Source organism: Notolepis coatsorum, assembly GCF_963971535.1.
Source record: "Notolepis coatsorum genome assembly, chromosome: 20".
NCBI classification, from domain to species: domain Eukaryota; kingdom Metazoa; phylum Chordata; class Actinopteri; order Aulopiformes; family Paralepididae; genus Notolepis; species Notolepis coatsorum.
The window spans coordinates 9971693-9997158 of NC_140184.1; the positions used below are offsets into that span (position 1 = coordinate 9971693).

Genomic DNA, 25466 nt, shown 5'->3' on the forward strand with positions numbered 1-25466 from the left:
GGTTGGGTAGGCGGGGTGGGTAACTGTACATTGGATTATCGACGAAACCTTACTTGGTCCCAAGAAGAGGGTCTCGTGTATTATTGGGTTATAGGACATTTACATTGGAGGGGGTTGGCTTAACTTAGGACATTTACAGGGGCCAGTTTCAAATTGCAGTCTCCCGTAGGTGCTCTTTGAAGAGTGGTTTTGAAAGTGGGTAGTGATTTACATTCCTTTACAGCTGTGGGTAAGGCGTTCCACATTGATGTGGCATAATTGCGAAACGTGTTTAGTCCCTTGTTTGAGCCGAATCTGGGTTTAACATGATTTGTGGAGCTCCCTCTGGTGTTGTCCAAAGCTGTAAAGGAATGTGAATCACTACCCACTTTCAAAATCACTCTCAAAGAACACCTATGGGAGACTGCAATTCGAAACTGGCCACTGTAAATGTCCTAACACAACGCCCTCCAATGTACAGTAAATGACCTAACCCAAGAATACACAAGACCCTCCTCTTGGAACCAAGTATGGTTTCGTCGATATTCCAATGTACAGCTTTGCTTGTACAGTTGTACAGTCCCCCCCCCCCCAATGTACAGTTCCCCCCCCCCACCTACCCAACCTCCTCCAATGTACAGTTTCTACGTCAAATGTATATACTCTCTTTTTTAGACTATTTTTGTATCACAAACAGTACTGTATTTGCAAATCTGGTATGTTAAGATATAATTTGAGCTGCAGTCAGTCAATTGTATTTTCTGGCTCTTCTTTGTCACTTCCCCGGTGCAGTTAATCACCACAGCTATAAATGCCAAGAGCTGTCTTTTCTCCATCCAGATACATTCCTCGTTCTCCTCTCCTGCTACTTTTTCACCGCCTCAGCATATGACACATTGTCGAGTACCCCGATTTTATTTACCTCAATTTCTGTCTGCCATTCCATATCTCCTTCCAGGGCTTTGGCCAGTGATATCATCATCTTCCTATAGGAATGCCGGAGAGACGGCACAAAAACACGACAGCCAAACAATAAAGCCTGCTATATTTGTAGAACTTACTTTGTCATTTTGAAAAGGCAATTGAAGCGCCTTTCCATATATCCTCTAGTTACACATAACCACACACATCCATTTCTTCAGAGGATAGTCAATTATAATTTTTTTTTTAATATATAATCGTATCACGACGACATCAAGCACAAAGAAAAAAGAAAGCAATTTATTTTTGGTTGTAATATACACTGAACACTGTACATAGGTCTGCAGTGTTTCTTTCCAAAAAACTGACCACATTTTATATATTTACAGATGTTTATTAAAGACTGAATATAATCACAACTCTAAAGTAACAATGTGTTTCTGCTCATCATTGTGAAAAGTTACTGTGGTCCCAAATGCACCGACTATTCAATATCAAACCACAAGACACCTTGAATTTACATTTGTTGGGCGAATCAAAAGTGTGAATGAATGAATGAATGAAAACTTTATTAACAGATTGCAGAATGGGTACAATACAGTACGGCTCAATACATACAATTGTTAAGGGGATGGAGACCTGAGAAAGACGTTTGTCTAGTTTCCATCAGGGTCCCCCATTTTCAAAGTACACAAACTAGCTAGCATAGAATAAAAAACACGTGATTTAACAAATGGAATTCAATGTGTTCAGTGAGAAGTGAATTGCACACATGTATCCATCAAAAGCATACAAAAGAAAGAAAAGGGTAATTTTCCACAAGGTGGAAAATACATTTCTCTGTACAATTGATAAGGTACATTTATTTTGACAAAACGGTGTGACACTTTGACCTACATTCTAAGGTACGTTTACCTGGACAAAACGGTGTGACACTTTGACCTACATTCTAAGGTACGTTTACCTGGACAAAACGGTGTGACACTTTGACCTACATTCTAAGGTACGTTTACCTGGACAAAACGGTGTGACACTTTGACCTACATTCTAAGGTAAGTTTACTTTGACAACAGTGTAACACTTAGACCTACATTCTACCAGTTCGGGAACACCCCTAAAACATCAGCTCATACATTGCTCTACATACCAGCTACAGACCTAAGCGCCTCACAATGTAACGGTCTACAAACTCCCCTGCAGAATGTCTACATTTACAAGTTCAGAATCAAAATACATTCATAAAGCACGTACAGCAACAGACACCACCGTTTGACAGCATGACGATCATTTATGGTTGTGGTGGATGCATCAATCCGTGTTTGGAGTTGGCATCTCTCAACCCCCTAAAAGGTTGACACTAAAAATATCTTGATAACCATGAACATAATGATGAGGTCTCATCGACTATCGTGACATACGCAGACAAGTAAAATCTCTCCAATTAATTTAGGTTCCACATCCCCATTATCTAAAATATGTTAGATTTGACCACATCTGTCCATATCTGTGAATATGGACAGATTTAATTATTTACCTCAGGTCTTACAGTGGCACTACAACAGACACCTTCAATCTCTACTTCACGGTCTACATTTTGACCACAAACAGATGATGCCATTTAACCCTTTCACTACCACACTACAGAAGGTTAACCTTTCACTATCACACTACACTGTTAACCGCCTGTAGTTTGGTAGTGAAATGGTTAACCGACTGTAGTGTGGTAGTGAAAGGGTTAACATACAGTAAGTGACACAGATCATTATTTCCCATTGGAATGGAGCGTTTGCTGGTATTTTACACAACAAGCGCTCTATATCCGTTTTGCTTTGGGGGTTTTCCACCCTGTGGCAGGAGGCTGGGGGTGTTTCATAAATCAAATCAAATAAAATTGATTTGTAAGGCCCGACAACACACGTTAATTTCCCCATGGGCCGGACACGTCGTCTTTAAACAAGTCAAACACTCCCAGACATACCCCACGCAAAGGTAAGGAAAAACTCCCTAAAACCTAGCAATAGGATAAAATGCACCACATGCACTTAGAAGGGCCATTCAAGGGGGGATCTCCCTTCTTAGATGTCGTGATAGTAGTGTTGCAGACGGACAGTTGGTAAGCATGCACTCATGTGTGTAGTGAAACACAGATGAGTGCATGCAATAGCAACTGAACATTTTGAAAAATGTAAGATAGAGCTGACAGCAACTGAACATTTTGAAAGATTAAATATAGAGCTGATAGCGGATTTATTTGAGGCACAGGAGCGGCGCAGAGGGTCGCGTCCTCCCCGTCTTAATCACGGGACGTTCACCATCTTCTTGGTCTTGCGTCTCAGCTGGTGGTAGTAGAACACGGTGATGAGGATGGAGACCACTTGAGTGACCAGAAGCAGAGCAGCGGCGTGGGACAGCTGATCCTCCACCTCCAGCAGACTGATGCCTGTCACTGGAATGAGAGAAAGGCAGGCGCGCGCGTGTGAAGCGAGTGCGCAAGCCCGATTTTTGGGGGGCCTTTTTATGCTTTTTGGGTTTTTTTGTGATCAAATATTGAACTATAATAATCAGTGCAGGAGCTCACTTATCCTTGAAAGACTTAAACTTAAAAAAAATAAACTTATATAAAAAAAACTTTTATTGGCATAACAAGGGCACTTTTTTATGAGGCACAAAAGGGCAGGTGCTCGAGCACCCTTTGGGCTCTATGTGTGCACGTGCCTGTTTCTTTGTGTAAATGACTTGATAGATAGATTGGTGTTTAAAAAAGTACATGTGCCATATATTATTATGGGGGGTGTACTTCGGTAGAAAATAGTTCCTGAATGAAACTGTTCACAACAAGGTCCTGTGTATTATCTTGAGTAACTGTGTCACGATTTCTGAATGAGACATTGCTGTCGAGTTTTACACATTACACATATTCTGGCGCTTTTGAATGCCACACAAACCCAATGCCATTCAGCTCCATTGTACAGTTTCTTGCGCATTGGATCATAAAGAGCCTCGCTTTACCCACAAGCTCTGACAAATGCATGTTGTATCATGCACTCATACACCTACACACATCCAGGCATACACTCACCAGTACATTTTACTCACAGCAATCTGAAGGACCGCAATGGAAATAAGCTGTGAGCTTTATCGTGTTTTAAATTTGTATCCTTTTGATATTGGTGGGCCTTATATATGTATACTTGTTTATATGTTTCATTATCAATAAAGATCTCTATCTATCTATCTATATCTATCTAAGTCAAGACAACACACCAAATCTAGATGCCATTCAGTTTGGCAATTGTTCTACACAACACACTTATCTAATCCGTTGGATGGACTTTGCAAATACAGGGCCTGTAACATTCCGGGCTCAGCATGCAAACTAATAGACCTGTCTCAAACCCTGCCCCTTTTCTTGATCCTCCAATCACAACTGTCGCTTACCTCGGACAAACCAAGTTTGTCCGAGGTAAGCGACAGTTGTGATTGGAGGATCAAGAAAAGAGGGCAGGGTTTGAGACAGGTCCATTACAACCAAGGCCCTTGAGGCTGTAGATCACACAGCGGCAGTAGAGTGTGTGTGGAGAGACACCAGGCCTACTAGGACCTATAGTCTTCCCATCCAGGGTACCTCACCGTCAGAGACCTGGGGGTCACCATCCAGGGTAACTTACAGTCAGAGACCTGGGGGTCACCACCATCCAGGGTAACTCAGAGACCTGGGGGTCACCATCCAGGGTACCTCACCGTCAGAGACCTGGGGGTCACCATCCAGGGTACCTCACACGCAGAGACCTGGGGGTCACCATCCAGGGTAACTCAGAGAGACCTGGGGGTCACCATCCAGGGTAACTCAGAGACCTGGGGGTCACCATCCAGGGTAACTCAGAGACCTGGGGGTCACCATCCAGGGTAACTCAGAGAGACCTGGGGGTCACCATCCAGGGTAACTCAGAGACCTGGGGGTCACCATCCAGGGTAACTCAGTCAGGTGGACCACAAGGAAACCTTTTGCTCTGCGTCGCCTGAAGAAACTTGGTGTCCGAGAGCCTGAACTGGTCTCCATCTAGTCAGGCTACGTGCACCCGGGGCTGGAGGAACTGGTCTCCATCTAGTCAGGCTACGTGCACCCGGGGCTGGAGGAACTGGTCTCCATCTAGTCAGGCTACGTGCACCCGGGGCTGGAGGAACTGGTCTCCATCTAGTCAGGTTACGTGCACCCGGGGCTGGAGGAACTGGTCTCCCATCTAGTAAGGCTACGTGCACCCGGGGCTGGAGTAACTGGTCTCCCATCTAGTCAGGCTACGTGCACCCGGGGCTGGAGTAACTGGTCTCCCATCTAGTCAGGCTACGTGCACCCGGGGCTGGAGGAACTGGTCTCCATCTAGTCAGGCTACGTGCACCCGGGGCTGGAGGAACTGGTCTCCATCTAGTCAGGCTACGTGCACCCGGGGCTGGAGGAACTGGTCTCCATCTAGTCAGGCTACGTGCACCCGGGGCTGGAGGAACTGGTCTCCCATCTAGTAAGGCTACGTGCACCCGGGGCTGGAGGAACTGGTCTTCCATCTAGTCAGGCTACGTGCACCCGGGGCTGGAGGAACTGGTCTCCATCTAGTCAGGCTACGTGCACCCGGGGCTGGAGGAACTGGTCTCCATCTAGTCAGGCTACGTGCACCCGGGGCTGGAGGAACTGGTCTCCATCTAGTCAGGCTACGTGCACCTGGGGCTGGAGGAACTGGTCTCCATCTAGTCAGGCTACGTGCACCCGGGGCTGGAGGAACTGGTCTTCCATCTAGTAAGGCTACGTGCACCCGGGGCTGGAGGAACTGGTCTCCATCTAGTCAGGCTACGTGCACCCGGGGCTGGAGGAACTGGTCTTCCATCTAGTAAGGCTACGTGCACCCGGGGCTGGAGGAACTGGTCTCCATCTAGTCAGGCTACGTGCACCCGGGGCTGGAGGAACTGGTCTCCATCTAGTCAGGCTACGTGCACCCGGGGCTGGAGGAACTGGTCTCCATCTAGTCAGGCTACGTGCACCCGGGGCTGGAGGAACTGGTCTCCATCTAGTCAGGCTACGTGCACCCGGGGCTGGAGGAACTGGTCTCCATCTAGTCAGGCTACGTGCACCCGGGGCTGGAGGAACTGGTCTCCCATCTATTCAGGCTACGTGCACCCAGGGCTGGAGGAACTGGTCTCCATCTAGTCAGGCTACGTGCACCTGGGGCTGGAGGAACTGGTCTCCATCTAGTCAGGCTACGTGCACCCGGGGCTGGAGGAACTGGTCTCCATCTAGTCAGGCTACGTGCACCCAGGGCTGGAGGAACTGGTCTTCCATCTAGTCAGGCTACGTGCACCCGGGGCTGGAGGAACTGGTCTCCATCTAGTCAGGCTACGTGCACCCGGGGCTGGAGGAACTGGTCTCCATCTAGTCAGGCTACGTGCACCCGGGGCTGGAGGAACTGGTCTCCCTCTAGTCAGGCTACGTGCACCCGGGGCTGGAGGAACTGGTCTCCCTCTAGTCAGGCTACGTGCACCCGGGGCTGGAGGAACTGGTCTCCCATCTAGTCAGGCTACGTGCACCCGGGGCTGGAGGAACTGGTCTCCATCTAGTCAGGCTACGTGCACCCGGGGCTGGAGGAACTGGTCTCCATCTAGTCAGGCTACGTGCACCTGGGGCTGGAGGAACTGGTCTCCATCTAGTCAGGCTATGTGCACCCGGGGCTGGAGGAACTGGTCTCCATCTAGTCAGGCTACGTGCACCCGGGGCTGGAGGAACTGGTCTCCCATCTAGTCAGGCTACGTGCACCTGGGGCTGGAGGAACTGGTCTCCATCTAGTCAGGCTACGTGCACCTGGGGCTGGAGGAATGCATGCAGGCTTGTGAAGTCGTACTTGGCCAGAGGCACTCAGGGAAAACCCAGAGGCTCTCTGCACTCTAGGATTGTGCACCAGAGACTAGGGGTGGACGGTATAAATGGTATGAATTTGTGCTACGGTATGGATTTTGACTATACCTTGTAACCGGTAGACTAGAGCAGCTAGTCACAGCAGTAGCAATGACGTTAACGTTACTCGACGATTCACTCGACGTTTGCAGTGCAGAGTTTTTCTCCACGTGCTCACGGACCTTGCCATATAGTTTTGGCATTTAAATTTGGCTAAGGAGGCTGAGAGGAGACTTGCTTTAGCGCAGCAACGGGCTAACGTTAGCCGCTAAGCTAACGTTCTAACGTGACTCCGCGGCACCAGTTCCATTATTGAGGAAGGGGGGGGGGTTATATTGACAAGGCTTGACAACAGAGGTTCAAAGATAACTTCACATTTATTGGCTATTCGTTTCTTTATATCGCTTTATCCATCGGGCTGCTCCCGTTTCCAACTCTGTGTTGACAATCCTGGTGTGACATCATCAACTACGGCAACTTAGGACGCTCAAACCTCAAACTCAAACCTATTACATCACGCTCTCTCTCTACGTTGTCAAACAAGTACACTAAAGTTAAGTTATGGAGTTTTATTGTGTTTGAGGGAAAGAAACCTCCTGTCCTGCTGTAGGTTTTATTTTCACTTTGTGCCGCTTGATTTTATTGTATTTCATGACAAGTATTTTTTTAAAGATGGAAGTAACTTGAGAAAAGGTTTTGCATTTTTCTATTGCAGTTTTGCACAATAAATGTTCTTAAAATACATACCATGTGAAATATGTCCTAGTAATACAAGAGTACAGCTGCCATACCAGTGTGTTGCCCCTTCAGAAGCATTTATATAGACATTTTAAGATAAATGAATATACTGTGATATATACCGTTACCAATACCATCTATGCTTCAAATTATACAGTGATATACATTTTATACCATACCGTCCAGCCCTACCAGAGACGCACACAACTGCAGTGATTGGCTACCCCCCCCCCCCCCCCCCCCCCCCCCCCACCAGGGAGGAGCTCATGGGTAATCATCCCAATATGTCAAACTGACAGATACCAATGCGCAGACTCCTAAATGACAGCGGATTTTAGATTTGGAATAACAAAAAAAAACATTTTAAATTGATGGTATACTTAGTATTGATGTTTCATTGTAACATTAATTTTTAATGACTTGTTCAACATTTTTATGAACCTGTAGTAATGCTGAAAGGTCAATAAACTAAATTAATAAAACTGGGAATGACAGCAGACATCTCTATAGCAGATCTCCAAAATCCATCAAATCACACAAAAATGATCTGGATGGATACATAGCACTCTGGGTAATAGAAAAAACGTATTTCTTTCTTTTGGGTGAACTGCCCCTTTAAAAACAAGTGTTTTATATCCGCCAAATGTGAATTCCAAGCGATTCCCTAGATTCCTCTATAAATTCTTTCCTTCAAAACCACGGGCAGCAGCAGTCACTACCAATAGAATCAATTCAGAAGCAAAGTATGTTTGACTTGAGCACTAGAGGGCGCTCCAAGCCTCCTCTAGTCAAACCTCCACGTAACAACAACACTGTCCTGTGGTTATGCACTTATGGCGCCCAGGAGAGCCATCATGAGCTGGGACATAAGCAGAGTAATATGAAAGCAGTTTGTATTACATTTTTTGTTATTCGATTGAATGCTGCAGGAGAAACTCTGGCCTGGTATGACCTCTCTCTCAGTCTCACTCTCTCAGTGAGTCACTTTCTCACTCTCAGGCTGACTCTCTCTCTCTCTCTCTCTTTCTCGCTCTCTCGCTCTCTCAGCCTCACTCACTCAGTTCTCACCTAGGAGCTGGACTGCAAGATAGCAAGCCTGTGTGAGCAGGGTCCACTGGATAATAACTTTCTCCACTGTGTACAAGCCATTCCACGTGATTAATGACACACCTGTAGACGAGAGAGAGAGAGAGAGAGAGAGAGAGAGAGAGAGAGAGAGAGAGAGAGAGAGAGAGAGAGAGAGGAGAGAGAGAGAGACAGACAGGGGGGTTCATTGTAATAAAAACAGAATGGCGAGTGGTGATATTAGTACTCCTTCAACTGACCATGTGCAGAAGCCAACAGACGGGACACTGAACTCAGTTGAAAATTCAGAGGCCACACAATAAGCCCATATCTGATTTAACACCTGGGAATCTTGTCAATCTATAGGCAAAGTCTTCTCAACCAAACATACACTTTTATGGCGCAGCAAATCACTCCATGCATACAGAGTCCTATCATGTTAAGTGTTGGCTTTGTTTGTCAGAATCATTTTTCACGGCCCATAAAAGACGCTTGCCAGTGGTTTGACGTAATCAGTCTGTGACGCCTGTTCGACAGAACATTACACTCAGGGTTATAAGTTGTCGCGTTGCCAAGCTAGACTGCTGATCCGCTTCATGAACTACCATCACAAAGCCAACTAGTGGAGTGGAAATCGGCCCCAAATAACAGCAGAGTTAAGCTCAGCTCAGACTGAACATAGTGCACAATATTATAAACCAAAGGTCCCCTAGATACCTCCAGAACTACTTCACCCCGGTCAACGAATCCCACAACCACAGAACTAGAGCAAGCATAGCAAACCTGAAGCCTGCTTCTTTCCGATCCAAACTGGGCCAGTGCTCCCTTACTTTCTCTGGAGCCCAGGATTGGAACAAGAAACTTGAAACTTGAGCTGCCTATCCCCATCAAGCAGAGCTTGAGCCTCCACAGCTTCAAGAGAAGCGTCAGGAAGTGGCTCATGGACAGAATAGAGGAATAGCCCCCTATAGTTCAATCAGTTTTTAGTTATTTTGGGGTATACAATTTTAGCGATAGGTTAGTCTTATAATGTTTTAAATGTATGCGTTTTGTGTTATTGCCGTGTTTTGTTGTGGCCTAACAGCCCTGGGACCATGACGGAAATAAGGGTTTTACTCTCTCATGTTATCCTTTGGATCCGTGTTGTGTGTTTTTAATCCATCAATAAAATCAATCAATCAAGCTATTATTATTACTACTCGCAATACACTGAGGAAGATGGACAGTGTGTTGTCAACCCAGGCAGTGAATGAATGAATGAATGATTATTACATTTATATAGCGCTTTTCTAGACACTCAAAGCGCTCCCCACAATGTAGGGTGGAAATGGCCTCCTTCACCACCACTGGTAGCACCCAACCTTGGGCTACGCACGCTCAATGGCTGCCATACACTGGCACCAGGCACACATCACACTACACAATGGCTGAACGGCTCAGGAGACAGGGATTGATAGCCAATTAAGGGGAAGGGATGATTAGGTGGCCTTGATGTCAGAGACCTGATTGGGAATTTGGCCAGGAATGTCGGGGAACCCCTACTCTTTGCGATAGGCGTCCTGGGTTCTTTAACGACCGAATTCAGTCAGGACCTCGGTTTAGCGTCTCATCGGAAGGACAGAAGATCAATATGCCTATATATATATATATATATATATATGGTACATTAGATCAACAGAAGGTGTAAAATCATCCAGTGGCGGAAACGACTACAGAACCCATAATATACATTTCTGAAATCTGCATTTCAACTCCACTCTAGATAAGCAGAGACGGAGGAACTCCAATGGGGCTGTTAAAGGAAAAGGCCAACATTTTGGGAAATTTTGGGAAAAAACTAACTTTAGGTTAGTTGTAACATTAGTTTAGGTTCGTGTTAACGTTAGATAATGTACAAAATAAACGTATTTCCGCTGCTATAGACGTCGCTCTTTTATTTTGGAACCCCCCCCCCCCCCCCCCCCCCGACCGGAAGTTATTACCCTCGTTATCTGCTTGAGTGTCCGGTTGTTGGTTTTCGTTAGCTACAGTAGCAGCATATCAACACCAGCCATGGGAATACTGTTTTCTAAATTGGGGAGGCTTTTAATCGTCAAGGTAAGAGGATTTTAAGTAATATCCATAAACTTCAATCGGTTCGGATCCTTTGAATGAAATGAGAATGTAAACAAACACGGCGTCACGTTAGTAAGTATCACTGCGTTGCGTGAAATCACTGACTGCGCCCCGAGAGGAGTGGTTTGGCAAAAAATTGTTCCGAGTATATTTGCTTAGAAAACGTAATTGTCGAATTAAATTATTTTTTATTTCTCCACGTGGTAAATACACAGGTCACAACATGTTTACAGGAACGTTTGAGTTGTATTTGGAGTGTATTCCGTGACTGTAGGGCACTGTAGGGAACGTCAGGGTACAGGTCTGACCCACTTCCAGTGATGAAGCTAAGCTACGCTAACGGAGCGGCTGTTCCCTAAGCCTAATGCACGCACAGAGAAGAAAAGGGTATGTATCTTCTTGTCTAACTCCAGGGAAGATGGCAAATAAGCTAATTTCCCAAAATGTTGGCGTTTGTTTAAATATTAATAGGTACAGTTTTTAAACTTTAATATCTGGTGCATTGGAAATTATGTGGGACCACCGTCAACTAGACCAGATGCAGCATGTGTACCAACGTGGAATAATGATGTTAGATTTAATGTGGCCACATGACCATTTGGAATATATACTGAGCATACACATTGTATAATGTGCCTCACTGAGCACAGAGTAACAGATTACGCATCAAGGCATCTACCAGCGATGCATAGAATCCCAGTAGATCATATTTTACCTAATGATTGAATATCCATAAAACTATATCAGAGGCTAAATTAAAATGCAAATAATTTAAATATATTTATCAATGCGATTTCTTTTTTTGCACTGCAGTTTTTGTACACCGGACTGTATAAATCCTTGTATACCTTCCTGTACATTTTACTGTATATTTTATAATGTATATACATATTTTAGAATGTATATCTTTGACTCGTGTATTCTTATTTTTGACTACCTAAACGTTTATTGTGAGCGATCTGTGGTGCTGAATTTCCCTCTGGATTAATAAAGTACTTCTATTCTATTCTATTCTATAATGACATTGGCTTACAACGTATGGCATACTGTGCCGGTCCAATGCACACAAACTGTAGCACCCAGAGGCTCCACCCATAATGCTGTGCAATTCAAATTGCTATAGAATGCTTGTTTTCCCACAAGTATATGATAAGTATCCCAATTTGTTTTGTGAAGCCAGAGGGGGCTTAGGACACCACGACCACACTGCTCAAGAACTATGGAGCACTTACCAGCATAAAAACTAAAGAGCAGCCAGAGGTCAAGATACACAATTGAGAACCAGGAAGAGCTGAAAGCGGGGTTTCACTGAGGTAGAATGGTTCTGAACGGGCACGTTTTGAACAGGCGCACACACACAGCACTAGTATAGCAATAGGAATCTAATGTTTACAACGGTAGCAGTATCAAGCTAACCGGCTATACTTGCTAGCGGACAATTTTATTGATATTTTTCATCTTCCCCCGTCATGTCTCTTTTTTATTTTTATTTTATTTATTTTGTATTAACCCCCGTCATGTCTCTTATCACGTCTCTAATGATGTCCCGTTCTCAAGGACAATGCAACGACGTCAAAAAGGTTCTCTTGAGTCATTATATCGGACTCAAGAGAACAAGACGGACTGCCATTCAAGGTCACCGACTCTCCTGTGACTGATAAGTACTTATGATTGCTTCCCTATTTCATCAAGCATTTCATTTCATCATGCATTTCTTCATTACCACAGCCCCTACAGATTAATTTCTGCTACAGTATGTATATTTGATTTGCGATAACGGTGATTATTCACAACCTCATCATGCGATTAACACGTTAAAACATTGAATCATTTGACAGCCCTATTATGTATGATATAATATGCTTAGATATGCAACAGACCAGTGTGGCCAGTTCGGCGAAGACTGCGCAGGTGATTGATTGGAAATTTTATTAACAGATTGCAGAATGGGTACAGTACAGTACAGCTCAATACACACAATTGTTAAGGGGATGCAGACCAGAGAAAGACTTTCATCTCGTTTACATCAGGGTCCCCCATTTTCATAATGAATTGTAAGTAAGGGTGCAATTAGCACCGTGCAATCCATTCTTTGTGGATCTAGCCCTGAGGTTCGGATGAATTAGGTTCTACTGTATTTCACTTTAGTAGAACATGTACGATTTCAGCAATCTTACCGCCATCTAAGTACTGTATATCTACGAGTAAGCTAGCGACCACTACTGTCCCCGTTGTCAACACCACCATTCCTCTCAGGTGTCAGGCTCCTCACTTCCATTCATTTTGGGGGACCTAGTTTAATTAAATATCATACTTCTTAAGTATTCAACTACAGCAATATGATTATATTTAACTGTGACTTAGCAGCTTGTATAAGTCACATTGTCTGTCCGTCAGTCCATCCCAGACAATGTGTTTGCCACGACATAGTACATGATAAGACATTTTGCCACACTGATAAGATAGTGGTGTTGCAATGCATCACAACAAATATCACCAATTGGCCTGATGGTGGCGCTATAATCAAAAGATAAAAATGTCCAACTTTGAAAAGCTGTAATTCATGCAAGTCATATTTGTACACACATGATGTCTAGAAACTATCCCGAGCACGAAGTAACTGCATACGCACTGGGCCTAGTTACGCACTGGAGCTAGTTACGCACTGGAGCTAGTTACGCACTGGAGCTAGTTACGCACTGGGCCTAGTTACACACTGGGCCTAGTTACGCACTGGGCCTAGTTACGCATTGAGCCTAGTTACGCACTGGAGCTAGTTACGCACTGGAGCTAGTTACGCACTGGAGCTAGTTACGCACTGGAGCTAGTTACGCACTGGAGCTAGTTACGCACTGGGCCTAGTTACGCATTGAGCCTAGTTACGCACTGGGCCTAGTTGCGCACTGGGCCTAGTTACGCACTGGGCCTAGTTACGCACTGGGCCTAGTTACGCACTGGGCCTAGTTACGCACTGGGCCTAGTTGCGCACTGGGCCTAGTTGCGCACTGGGCCTAGTTGCGCACTGGGCCTAGTTACGCACTGGGCCTAGTTACGCACTGGGCCTAGTTACGCACTGAGCCTAGTTACGCACTGGGCCTAGTTACGCACTGGGGCTAGTTACATACAGGGGGCTAGTTACGCACTGAGCCTAGTTACGCACTGGGCCTAGTTACGCACTGGGCCTAGTTACGCACTGGGCCTAGTTACGCACTGGGCCTAGTTACGCACTGGGCCTAGTTGCGCACTGGGCCTAGTTACGCACTGGGGCTAGTTACATACAGGGGGCTAGTTACGCACTGGGGCTAGTTACGCACTGGAGCTAGTTACACACAGCTAGTTAACAGGTTTTTTGGCACGTTTTAGTGGATTTTAAATCTTTGGTTTCGAGACCCTGTTTGCTGCCTGTCTGAAGCTTCCCGGTTCACTCGGAACCCGGTCAGAACTCCCAACCAAGAGACTCTGTAATAGGGCTGCAAATGTTCGCCGACAACATCAACCATGAAATGTCATAGATTTGCATATTCATGATCGATGCATCGTATTGTTATGCATGCGTCTTTTGCAGTGGAAAAGGCAGACGTTCAAAGTCATAACATACGCAACGTGTAATCTAACTAGTGCGCAATGAATCACGTTCAAAATATAAATAACTTCTCTTAAACCACTATTCGTGATTCTGCCTAGAGCCAGGACTCAACGGTGCGTGTTTCGCTCGCATTTGATAACTTCCGTGTTTCACGTCAACTCCAGCTGTAAGGGAGGGGGCTGAGCCCGATACCCCCACCTTACATTTTAGAAGCTATGACAGCTCTTCAGCCCTGCGTTCTACAGCCTGTGACAACTCCTCTTGAGAGTCGTGCCATTTCTATGTGCAATGAAAACTCTGCGAGCAACGGGTCCAACATGCTTTACATCCTCGCCATTCCTGTATGCCCACGTCATGGTAAAAACCATAACTAAGGTTAGCTGCTAACGCTAACTAAACTAAGTTAACCCTGGAAATAGTTCCAATAGTGAGGAAAGGGTGGGGGTGGGGGGGGGGGGGGGGGGGGCTGAGGGGGCTAATTCGCAATTCAATCGTAAAATAATTACGTATAATTTTATTTCAACCAAAAAGCTTAAACAATAATGTTAGTGATAGAAGGGAACTCATTTTGTGCAAAAATGGAAAGCTTGCCAATGTTCATGAGGCAGAATTATTACAATAGCCGATAATACATTTTCCCTAAAGTGACGTCAGACTACACCTCCCTATAGGCTACTCTTTTTTTTTACATGGATTAGGCTAATTAGGTTTAACAATCCTGATTCCTGAGTCTATTTTATTATTTATTATATTTAAAGATAGATTTAAATATGTTTATATAAAAAAAGAAATTAATCGTATCTCCTGTGCCGCCTGCCACAAGCACTACCATAGCGTGGAGTGGAGAGATAAGACACAATACATAATGTAATAATTCATGGAGATACACTAAAAAGCTATTTATAATTTTTGGCCGGTAAAAGAAAAAATATATATAATAAGACAGGTTAATCGATAACAAAATAATTGTTAGTTGCAGCCCTACTCTGTAAGTAAGCTAATAGTTATGCATCGAACACACTACTGCCAAGTATTTAATACCACTTAATATAAAAATAATCCGATCTACCCTTTTAAAGAATGGACCATGCAGTAAATTACAATACAACATGTGAATAGGGGTTTCCTCACTGAGTAGTGCTCCTCCATAGAGTCGAATGGAGGTCTGAGATGTGGTACTCTCAAACACAAGCAGATAGAGTTGGTCGGGTAACACCAATGCCTGTAACAAAGATACAAAACAATGCCCAATATTACAGTTCTATCTGGTGTCAGAAATCAATCAAAATGAAGAGAGTATGCAGTATATGCAGGTATTTATTTGTATTGTCCCCGTGGGGGAACTCTTTTTCTGTGAATTTCACAACATTACAAAAAACCTAGATAAAAAGACACTAGCCAGACCCGCTGGATAGTAATATAAAAAGAAAAAGAAAAAGAAAAAGGGTTAGGTACCGGAACAGATGCCCAGGTGTTTTTCTGTGCTTCCATTACATTACCAAAATAGTAAATGATGCAAAGTTAAAACTATGAATGACTTACTGTTAAAGCTATGGTTGTAAATAGAACTGCAGAGATGCGCATCCATAATCTGTTAAAATGACAGAAAACAAGACAATACAGATATTGATTAGGAATAATTAGAGAAGCAAAGGGTATAAATGACCTACAGTCCTACAGTATACGAGTGCTGTATGTGTAAATGATTGTGTGTTACTCTAACATTAGCCCATACAATAATAACCAATGGGCTACAATCAGTGACAACAAATAAACCCTGCAACGAATAACCATAGAATAATGGTTTTAGGTTTTTAGATGAACAATGTTTCAAACCTAAATTTAAAATCTAAAGTTTGTAAATTTTGCTTATATTTATAGTTAAAGACAGTACAGGCTCAGAGTCCTTTTGGGTGATATACTGCATCACATTCATACATTAAGATTAACTTTACAACTGCTAATAGACCAATACACCTACACATAACCATAGCTCTGTATGATAGCATGTACAATAATGCTGTATATACCATATATATATATATTTATTCTCACTGCATATATACCCACCCTCACCCGTCTGTACTTGACCTGCACATAGTCCTTTACTATATCTATATCTGTACTAGGGCTGACCCCTATTAGTCGATTAGTCGACTAATTGGTCGAAAGGAGCCGTAGTCGACTAGCCAACCTCTTAGTTGAATACAAAAAAAAGAAAAAGAAATATTTATAATAATTTTTATTTGTTATCATTCTTTCCAAAAGAAAAGAGGCCTAGAAGCGTGGCTAATGCTAATGGCACGCATACCAGAGGCTAACTGCCTACGAAAACAGGCACAGAGGCACTGAAAGAGGATTTCACCCATCTAATGAACACACTAGACTAGACAAATATCAAGATGTATCCATCAGTGGACCAATTGCATGCTTTTGCAGGGGACAAGAAGCCTTCAGTCGACTCCTTCAGACATTAAGCACCCCCCACAGCCCAAATGGAATGATACTAAATACAAAAAATTAAAATAAATTTAATTATACTTTTTTTTTTTGTCGACCAATAGTCGACTAACGGCAAATGTTGGCCAATCATAGTCGACCATCCAAATCCAAGTCGGGGACAGCCCTAATCTGTACATATACTACTTTTACTAGTTACGCTGCTGGCCAGTAAGATAGATAAGATAAGATATTCCTTTATTGATCCCCTTGGGGAAATTCAGGCACCATAGCAGCATGCAGGAGGGGGGGGGGTACAGGTAGTAAAAAGCAGTGTAAACAATATAACAAATCAATATAATTAACCTAATTAACTCTGGACATGTGCATATGTAGTAGTCACTGTCTTTATTGATTATACTACAACTCTGTACATACATCTGATTAGCACTACACCCAGTAGTACTAATTTGTATATTTGTACCAAGTTCAATCACATTGCTGTTGCACTTTACTGTTACATTTGCACTCTGGTTGGATGCCAAACTTCTTTTTGTTGTACTGTACTTGTGAATGACACATTTTGAATACAATACATTTGAATCTAATCTAAACAAATAGATGGGCTGTCGAAAGAAATTCAAAACGGTTCTACATTGCAAGGGTTCAAGTGGTGTTCATGTTTTCATAATGGCCACAAAAACAACTGAACATGAAGATCTTCTTTGCATTGCTTGGTGTCTAACCTCAGGCCTAGCGGCTCTCGCATAGCGAACTTCATTTCATTGCCCAGAACTTGACTAATCTGTGAAAAAAGGAGAGTTAATCTTTCAGTAAATATGAATCAACACGACAAACAATCACACAGCACTTTGTTTTCACAATATGGACATACCCGTCAACCATCCCGTTTTTCCCGGGATTGTACTGTATTTCAACCTTCCTTCCCGCCGTCATCCCTTTAAAATATGTTCCCGTATTTTTCCCGTTTTTACATTTTCTTTACAAAATGGCTGAAATTCCCCTCCGTGACGACGTTAGCACAGGAAGTCAGACTGGAAGACGGTTACGACCCGAAGAAGAAGAACAGCCAATGGATAAAGGAGTGGTTTAGCGCGAAATGTATTACATTCTACAACTACCTACCTACAAAAGGCAGAGAAGCTTCTTCTTCTTCTTGTGAATTTCCGGCAGTCTAGACACCTTTCGGCGTATTGCTGCCTAACTACAATCTAGTTTATACTCTTCTTCTCATCTTCAAAACACATTACTATCGTCTCTGTCTCCTTCTTCTCTGCTCCTCTTGTCTGTCTCCTTCTTCTCTGCTCCTCTTGTCATACAATCACAATCCTCGGTCGAAGATGCCACTGACACAGAGAGAATCGTGGCTATATATAGAGACCCAAATGTTCTAGAAGGTGGGGTGGGGTGAATCAAACACCACTCCTGTTGTCTTCTCTTTCTTTTATGATACCCCACCAACTACTAAAAACCAAGGAGCCCAACCAAACTCGGTGCCAGAGGTCCCTAGTACATGGCCCACCGTAGGAGGGCGGTCTTTACCACCGCCTCATGCAGCTTCTTCTTCACGAAGATCTCGAGCTCTGCTTCTTTTATATTCCCCACAGGGAGGTTGGTCTTCCCCAGGCTAGCCTTGAAGATCTCCATCTGTGTCGGTACCCCAGACTGTAAGCGAAGCATTCATCTTCTGTCTCTTGCGGTACAGCATCCGCCGAGTGCTTCTAAGCTCCAGAATCCAACCGACTGCCTTCTGGAGACGGTTCCAATTGGAGTAATATTCCAGGAACTGCTGAACTGTGTCGAACTGCTCTTCAGCCGCAGTAGCGCTGGCCACAGCGTTCTTTACCTCTGGGTCCTCCGTGGTTAGGTCCCCATGGGGTTCTTCAGGCTTGGTGGGGAATTCCGGCCCCTGTATCCAAGTCTCATTGCGCAGGAATGGTTCCACATTGAGTCCTCTCAACGTGTGGTCAGCGTCAGGCTTTGTTGCAGTATCTACGTACCGCCACTGTCCCACTTCTGACAGCTTCAAGGTGGTCTCCCCTCGATTCGCCCTGAAGGCGCGAAACCTACTGGTTCTGCTTGTCATGTATTTGAGCACAGTGGTGCTGTCGTACCAGAACACAGATTTGTTTAGTTGGAGCTCCAGCTCGGATCTCAATGGCCTGTCCATGCGCGCTGCCATGGTAGCGGCTGCTAGCTCCATGCGCGGGATAGGGAGGGGCTTAATCATCTCATCTCTCGAAGTGCCCCCTCAAGGGGGGGGAACCCTCTTCTCTCTGCACAATGAGATCTTGAGAGAATTGTTGAATATATATCCCAATGTTGACAGCTATGGATATGGAAACATCCATATCACAACAACCGTAGCTGTAACATGGGGCTGGGACTATACCAGTAACTCACAATACGATACAGATACTTTTGCATTTTGTAAATTTTTATTTTGTATAGTGTTTGGTCTTTATTCTTTAACTTGTTTACTGTATGAAGCACAAACTCAGGGGATCATACAGAACCAGGCATTTCATTATAATGTACATGTACCTTATATCAGTTATATGTGACAAATAAAACTTGAACTTGATATTTGGTCTTTGAAACGATAATAGCATATCGTCTAGGGATGCCCCGATCACGTTTTTTGCCACCGATACCGATCACCGATCGTCTATGAGCCATATTGGCCGATACCGATCGTTTTTCGTTTTATAAAAAAATAGGAAAAGAGGAAACAAAATACTGTCTACCGCTAAAAACAGCACATCCAATTGCATTGAAAGCATCTGGAATCACAACACTAGCCGACGCTTCGACTAGGTACAGGAGGACTCAGAGGTCCACCAGCCAAACAGCAAAAGAGAGAGATTGTTTCTTTCCCTTTTGATTAATGTATATTTGATGGTGGCAGAGCAAAAGCTCTTATTTGCCAGATTTACAGTTAATTTACATGTTAAAGAGAGACTGATTGTATGTTTATAGAGAGACATTTATAAAAACAATTTAATAGTTACAGTTGATATAATTGAATAGTTCAGCCTGCATTTGTTAGATGTGATACACTGGTTTTGTAAAACCACTGGCTGGCTGCTCTAATGCTGTGAGCATCATAGACTGTTGCTTTACCATACTTGATGGTACAGAAGCTGAAGCACTAGTTTAACAATTTACGTTATGTGCAGAGAAACAAGTTAAAAACAATTTATGCACTTTCAATAAAGCGTTTTAAAAAAAACTGTTGGGGGAACGACGACGACTTCGTAACCTAGTTACTTTCAAAGTAACTAAGTTACTCTGATAATCAAGTAATCAGTAAAGTAACTTAGATTACTTTTTAAAGGAGTAATCAGTAATCAGTAATCAGATTACTTTTACAAGTAATCTGTGGCATCATTGGTCATCACACGCCTTGGATAATTTAGGAGTGAAATGCGAATGCAAGCTTGAAAGCACTACTCGCAAGCCCGCCCCCAGATAATATTTACCAATCGCAACGGCCAATTAAAGGGGCAATTCGCGACCATCTCGTCGCACTGTACAGCCCTGTTATGCATTCGCAAATATGAGAGCGCTATCATTGAAGTGGGTGGTGGCACGGAAGCACTAAATCATGCGCCCCCTGCCGGCATTGAAAGTGTTAATGTTGATGACCAAATGACCAAGACAAATCCCTTGTATGTGCAAGCTTACTTGGCAATAAAGACATTTCTAGAATCTGCCCACAGCAGTCAGTGGCAAACAAAACATAGACCTAACAGAGGTGTGTGTGTGCGTGCGTCACGTGCACACGTACATGTGTTTCTTGCTACCACTAGAATGCATCATTTACAATGTATTTCACACCAATATCAATTAAAGAAATCCTACACATAATTTCCACAGTGCTTGCAACTGTGCAGTTGCACTGGAAGGTTAATAAGACAAGAAAAAGAAGAGAGATGCGATGAACTCTTCAGATCTCACCTTTGACCTATGGGCCTCCCCGTCGTCATCTTCCCCCCCGACGCCCAGGACCTTGCGTGTCTTCAGACGACTCACTAGGTCCGTCTGGCTGTGTTTCTTCACGAGGGGGGGCTGGAGTTTGGTGCTCATGGCGGGGGAAGGGGGGGGGTTACCGGCCCTATTAGGAGTCCAATAATAAAGTAAAGAGGGACGGCAGGCGTTTAAAAGGTTAATTTCCGCAACCGTGTTTGTTTTCAAATGTTAGGCGACGTGAGTTTTCAAGGGTGAGAGAGAAATTCAACACCATCCCTGTTTAACATGCAAACACTGGTTACAAGAGTCCAGCATAAAAAACGGCAGAGAAACAACTGCAGTTTATGCCACTAATTCTGCTCTACCATGTACAACTAAATAATTAGGTCGCCTATGTACAGTCCAACTTAAAGGGCAAGTTCAGAATTTTGGACCCCCTAGCCACATTTCGATGCATTTTCTATAATGTTTGTTCTTTTTTACAGAACATAATTCAGAGAGAAATGCTTGTGGTGATTTAGAAATAAATGGTGGCATCACAGTTTGTCCAGAAGAGCACTCTCTGACTCCACCGTTTACATATAACTCAGTCATAATATTCAGTCATTGTTTACAATACTCTTAACAGACTCGGCGGCACGGTCTCTGCTATAGCTTGACAGAGTAGAAGAGTATACGTGGTTTAAAGTTAGCAGAGAGGACATCAAGACGTTTTGCCAGTGACTTCGCTCATTATGCATTTTTTTTTTTATATATATCTACCCATTACCTAAATATAAAGATAAAGTCATCATTAGTGAAGATTAAGCTATTTAGAATAAAATATAGAATAGAACATGCAATGTAAACTAGTTTTGTTCCAGCTCAAACATAGGATTTTACAGACGGCTGAGGGTGGAAGAATTAAATTTTTATATATATATATGAAGAATATCAGCCATATCGGTATTGGCTCCAAAAATCCAGTATCGGTCGGGTTCTAGCACTTACTAGTGTTGTTGATCAGTAGAGTCCTTTCTCATAATCCATGCTATTCTTCATTCTGGATGCCTGCAGCTCTGGCTAGCTCAGTCTGGACAAGCCCTGGAATAAACACGGAAACCTACTCCACAGCCAGCGCACCCAAAGTAGCTTTCAGCATGTATTCCAGGGCTTGTACAGACTGGAGAGAGTGGCCCCGTTGAATTTGCATTTGTTTTGTGGCTAACTAGCCGGATCTGCTGGTATCCCAGTATGTAGGACAGCATTAACCATTTCACTACCACACTACAGAAGGTTAACCTTTCACTAACAGTACCACACTACAGACGGTTAACCTTATGTAGTGTGGCTGTGAAAGGGTTAACCATTTTCGTGTGGTAGTGAAAGGGTTAACCTTCTGTATTGTTGCAGTGAAAGGGTTAACCCTTTGGTAATGTGGTAGTGAAAGGGTTAATTGTGCTGAGAAAGGACTACCAATCAACGACATCATTGGTCAGCACTGGAGCCTGACCGATACTGGACTTTTGGAGCAGATACCGATATTAGGGAGTAAAATATTCTGATATTGATATATCGGTTGATATTCTTCACCGATCAACAACATCACTGGTAAGCAGAAAATCACAACAGCTGATAATATATATATATATTTTTTAAGGGGCCAATATCGTCCCGATATATCGGCAAACTGATAACGGCCTCTACGTTGACCAGCTGCCGAGGCCCGTCTGCATCACACAAAAGCACAACGCACCATTATGCAGAGGCCTAAAAATCCTTTCCACTAGGTCGTCCAATTGTCAAAATCATTTACCACACCCCATTAGTGTCCCAATAGGAGATCCAATTAGGCTTAATAAGAGAACAACGCAATCATTCAACCTTCCGATGGAAATTAATTACACCCCGTCACCCACTGCATACAGACTCTAGGCCGTGCAAAGCCCTTTTTGGCCCTGGTCCAAAGGTTGCCAGGTAGGTGCATGCATGACCCCTACACAGTCTGGAAAACAGACAACAGAGCTGGGCCATTACAGGCCGGCTTTGTCCCCAAAAAGCCTTCTAAGGCTGTTTTTTTTATCTGTTAAAATGTAGCTGCATCTTCATGTTTTACAGACATATGATCAATGGAATCATGAGATTAAAAAGTTATATAGTATTGGCAGAATGCACTGTAAATAATAATAACTAATCAATACACTGATCTTTCTCTGTGAATCAATAGCATTACACGGCCAATAGGATATACAGTACATCATCGATCAGATGATAGTGAGAAATGGGTTATGGGATATAATATTGTGGGCAACAGTATAGTAAAAATCCATCCATGACGGTATACCTTCACGTTCGATATACCTTCCAATGAAAAGTACTAAAGTAGTTCAACAAAATCTTAACTACTTAACAAGTATTTGTAGTTTGTCAAACTAAAACTATTTTGAAAGATTAGTTCAATTACATCCAAACTACATTGCAGAAGATTTGAATGTAGTTAACTGTTAAGCTACCACCCAACTACGGCAAATTGTAGTTAAAGAAACAGGCCAACATTATGGGAAATGCGCTTACAGTCTTCTCCAGAGTCAGATGAGAAGATAGATACCGACTTCCTCTCTGTGCGTTCAGTAGAAAGCTATTCTGCTGCAAGCTAGCCTAGCTTAGCACAAATGAATGGAAGAGGATACGAACCAGCTAGCTATAGCCGTTGGGCAAAAACACCTCTCCTGGTGTCTTCAGCTATGCTTGCAGCTAGATAGCGTTCTACTGAACGCACAGAGGAAATTGGTATCCATCTCCTCCTGACTCTGGAGAAAACGGTAAGCGCATTTCCCATAATGTTGGAACGTTCCTTTAAAAGTGATTGCATGTAGTTAACTACACTACTCCCCAACACTAATGCAAGGGCAAACAATGTATTAAATGTAATAAAATGGAGGACCCTTATGTAAACAAGACGAAAGTCTTTTTCTGGTCTTCATCCTCTTAGCAGTTGTTTGTATTGTTTTGTACTGTATTGTACTGCAATCTGTTAATAAAGTTTTCAATCAATCAATCAATCAATTAGGGCTAACCACAATGCTTCAAAGCTTCAATCACTGTCATGGTAATCGATGTTGATTGATTGATTGATTGAAAACTTTATTAACAGATTGCAGAATGGGTACAATACAGTACAGCTCAATACACACAATTGTTAAGGGGATGCAGACCAGAGAAAGACTTCCGTCTTGTTTACATCAGGGTCCCCCATTTTCAATTCATCAGGACATATATGACATACAGATAGTCAGTACTGCTACATAGTCAGTACTGCTACATGTCCAAATCATTATTCGAATGCTTCGTTTACCAAAAGAATTTAAGCCGGGACAGCCCTACAATGTATTAATGATATTGTGTTATGGATGTTGACAAATTAATCAATATTCCAGATAATATGACCTAGGTCTATAGGCCTACACCTAATACAACTAGAGGCAACGTAATAGAGGCTCTGATAGCCATGACTCAGGAGCAACTTACTTTCAGATAACATAGCCTCTGTGTGCCATTAATGCATTGTTTGATTTGCGTGCATACATTTATAATAACGTGCAAAATGACAAAACAATGAGCCAATGGTCTTAAGTAAACACTAGGCTATATATCACAGTATGAATGATTCCACAATGTAAGGTTAATTAAAACCCCAATATGCAATTGTTTACATAATAGGGTATAATATACATTTAAGTTTTAGCTGTAGATAGAAAAGAATTGAAACTTTCTTAGCCCATTTTCTGCGTTTTACACATATTACCAGTCTAACATAAATATACCTTTTCCCCCTTTTTTTAAAGATTAACTTTTACAGACACAAAATACAGCAAATACAATTAAAACCTCGAATATGTTGTCCAGTGTTAGTCCTTGTATCAAGAGCTCAGTGAATACGCTAGTAGATAATGAAAACATATGTCTCAATTTCTATTTCTTATTTCGAGTGCAGGTGGGGCTACTCATTTGTTGATATTTATTTGGGTGGCCCTATATAACTGTATAAGCTTACCAACGTTACAAACTATTCAAACCTGAGCTCGCCGAGAAGGCTACAAGTTCCTACAACAAGAAAGTAACGTTTTTTATTTTGTAAGCTTTGCCTTTGTCAGGTAATTGCTTACACAACAAGTTTGATTGATTGATTGAACATTTTCAGAATGGGTACAATATATACAGTACGGCTCAATACACACAATTGTTAAGGGGCTGCAGATGCAGGCCAGATAAAGACTTTCGTCTTGTTTACATCAGCCCCCCCCCCCCCCCTTGTAACGTTATAGTTCTATAATATTTAGTTATTATTGTATTGCTTTTACATCATGCATTAACACAGTATGCGCAGACAGCTGCAGTCTCGGTGGTGTTTGTAAAGTGTAAACGGGTCTTACCTTTGAGAAACGCGTGGCGCAAACTTTAACCAAAAAACAAACAAAAGAGGAATCCAATCTCCGGCTGCTGCAGGTTCTCAAAACATTTAACATTTAACGTCAAAAGCAGTCTACCGGACGAAACATGCCATGCTGCTAATGCTACCGTAAATACACAAGTCAGGTTTCCGCGCGGAAGGAATATTATAAACCGAATGAAAGGGTACCGTAATGTGTGGAGTAGCTCTCGAGCCAGAGGTGTGTGGTTATGATGAGGCGCTGGTGAGAGATCTCAGGTTTT

The 25466-nt window shown here is 43.1% G+C and overlaps 1 protein-coding gene across 2 annotated transcripts; it reads right to left on the reverse strand.

Annotated features, from left to right (window-relative positions):
- Window positions 1-1184: 1184 nt before the first annotated feature.
- On the reverse strand, window positions 1185-25466 carry LOC311246994 (tumor protein p53-inducible protein 11-like). 2 transcript variants are annotated; one of them, XM_084337270.1, is made up of 7 exons: window positions 25187-25466; window positions 20763-20919; window positions 17528-17586; window positions 15885-15933; window positions 15474-15564; window positions 8645-8746; window positions 1185-3346 (listed from the first exon to the last, which is right to left on the reverse strand). In XM_084337270.1, exons 2-7 carry the CDS (start codon window positions 20889-20891, stop codon window positions 3198-3200), a joined length of 579 nt encoding a protein of 192 aa, XP_084193396.1. In that variant the 5' UTR covers window positions 20892-20919; window positions 25187-25466; the 3' UTR covers window positions 1185-3197. The 2 variants fall into 2 exon arrangements, with proteins under 2 accessions (XP_084193396.1, XP_084193395.1); XM_084337269.1 differs by lacking the exon at window positions 25187-25466 and adding an exon at window positions 21765-21933.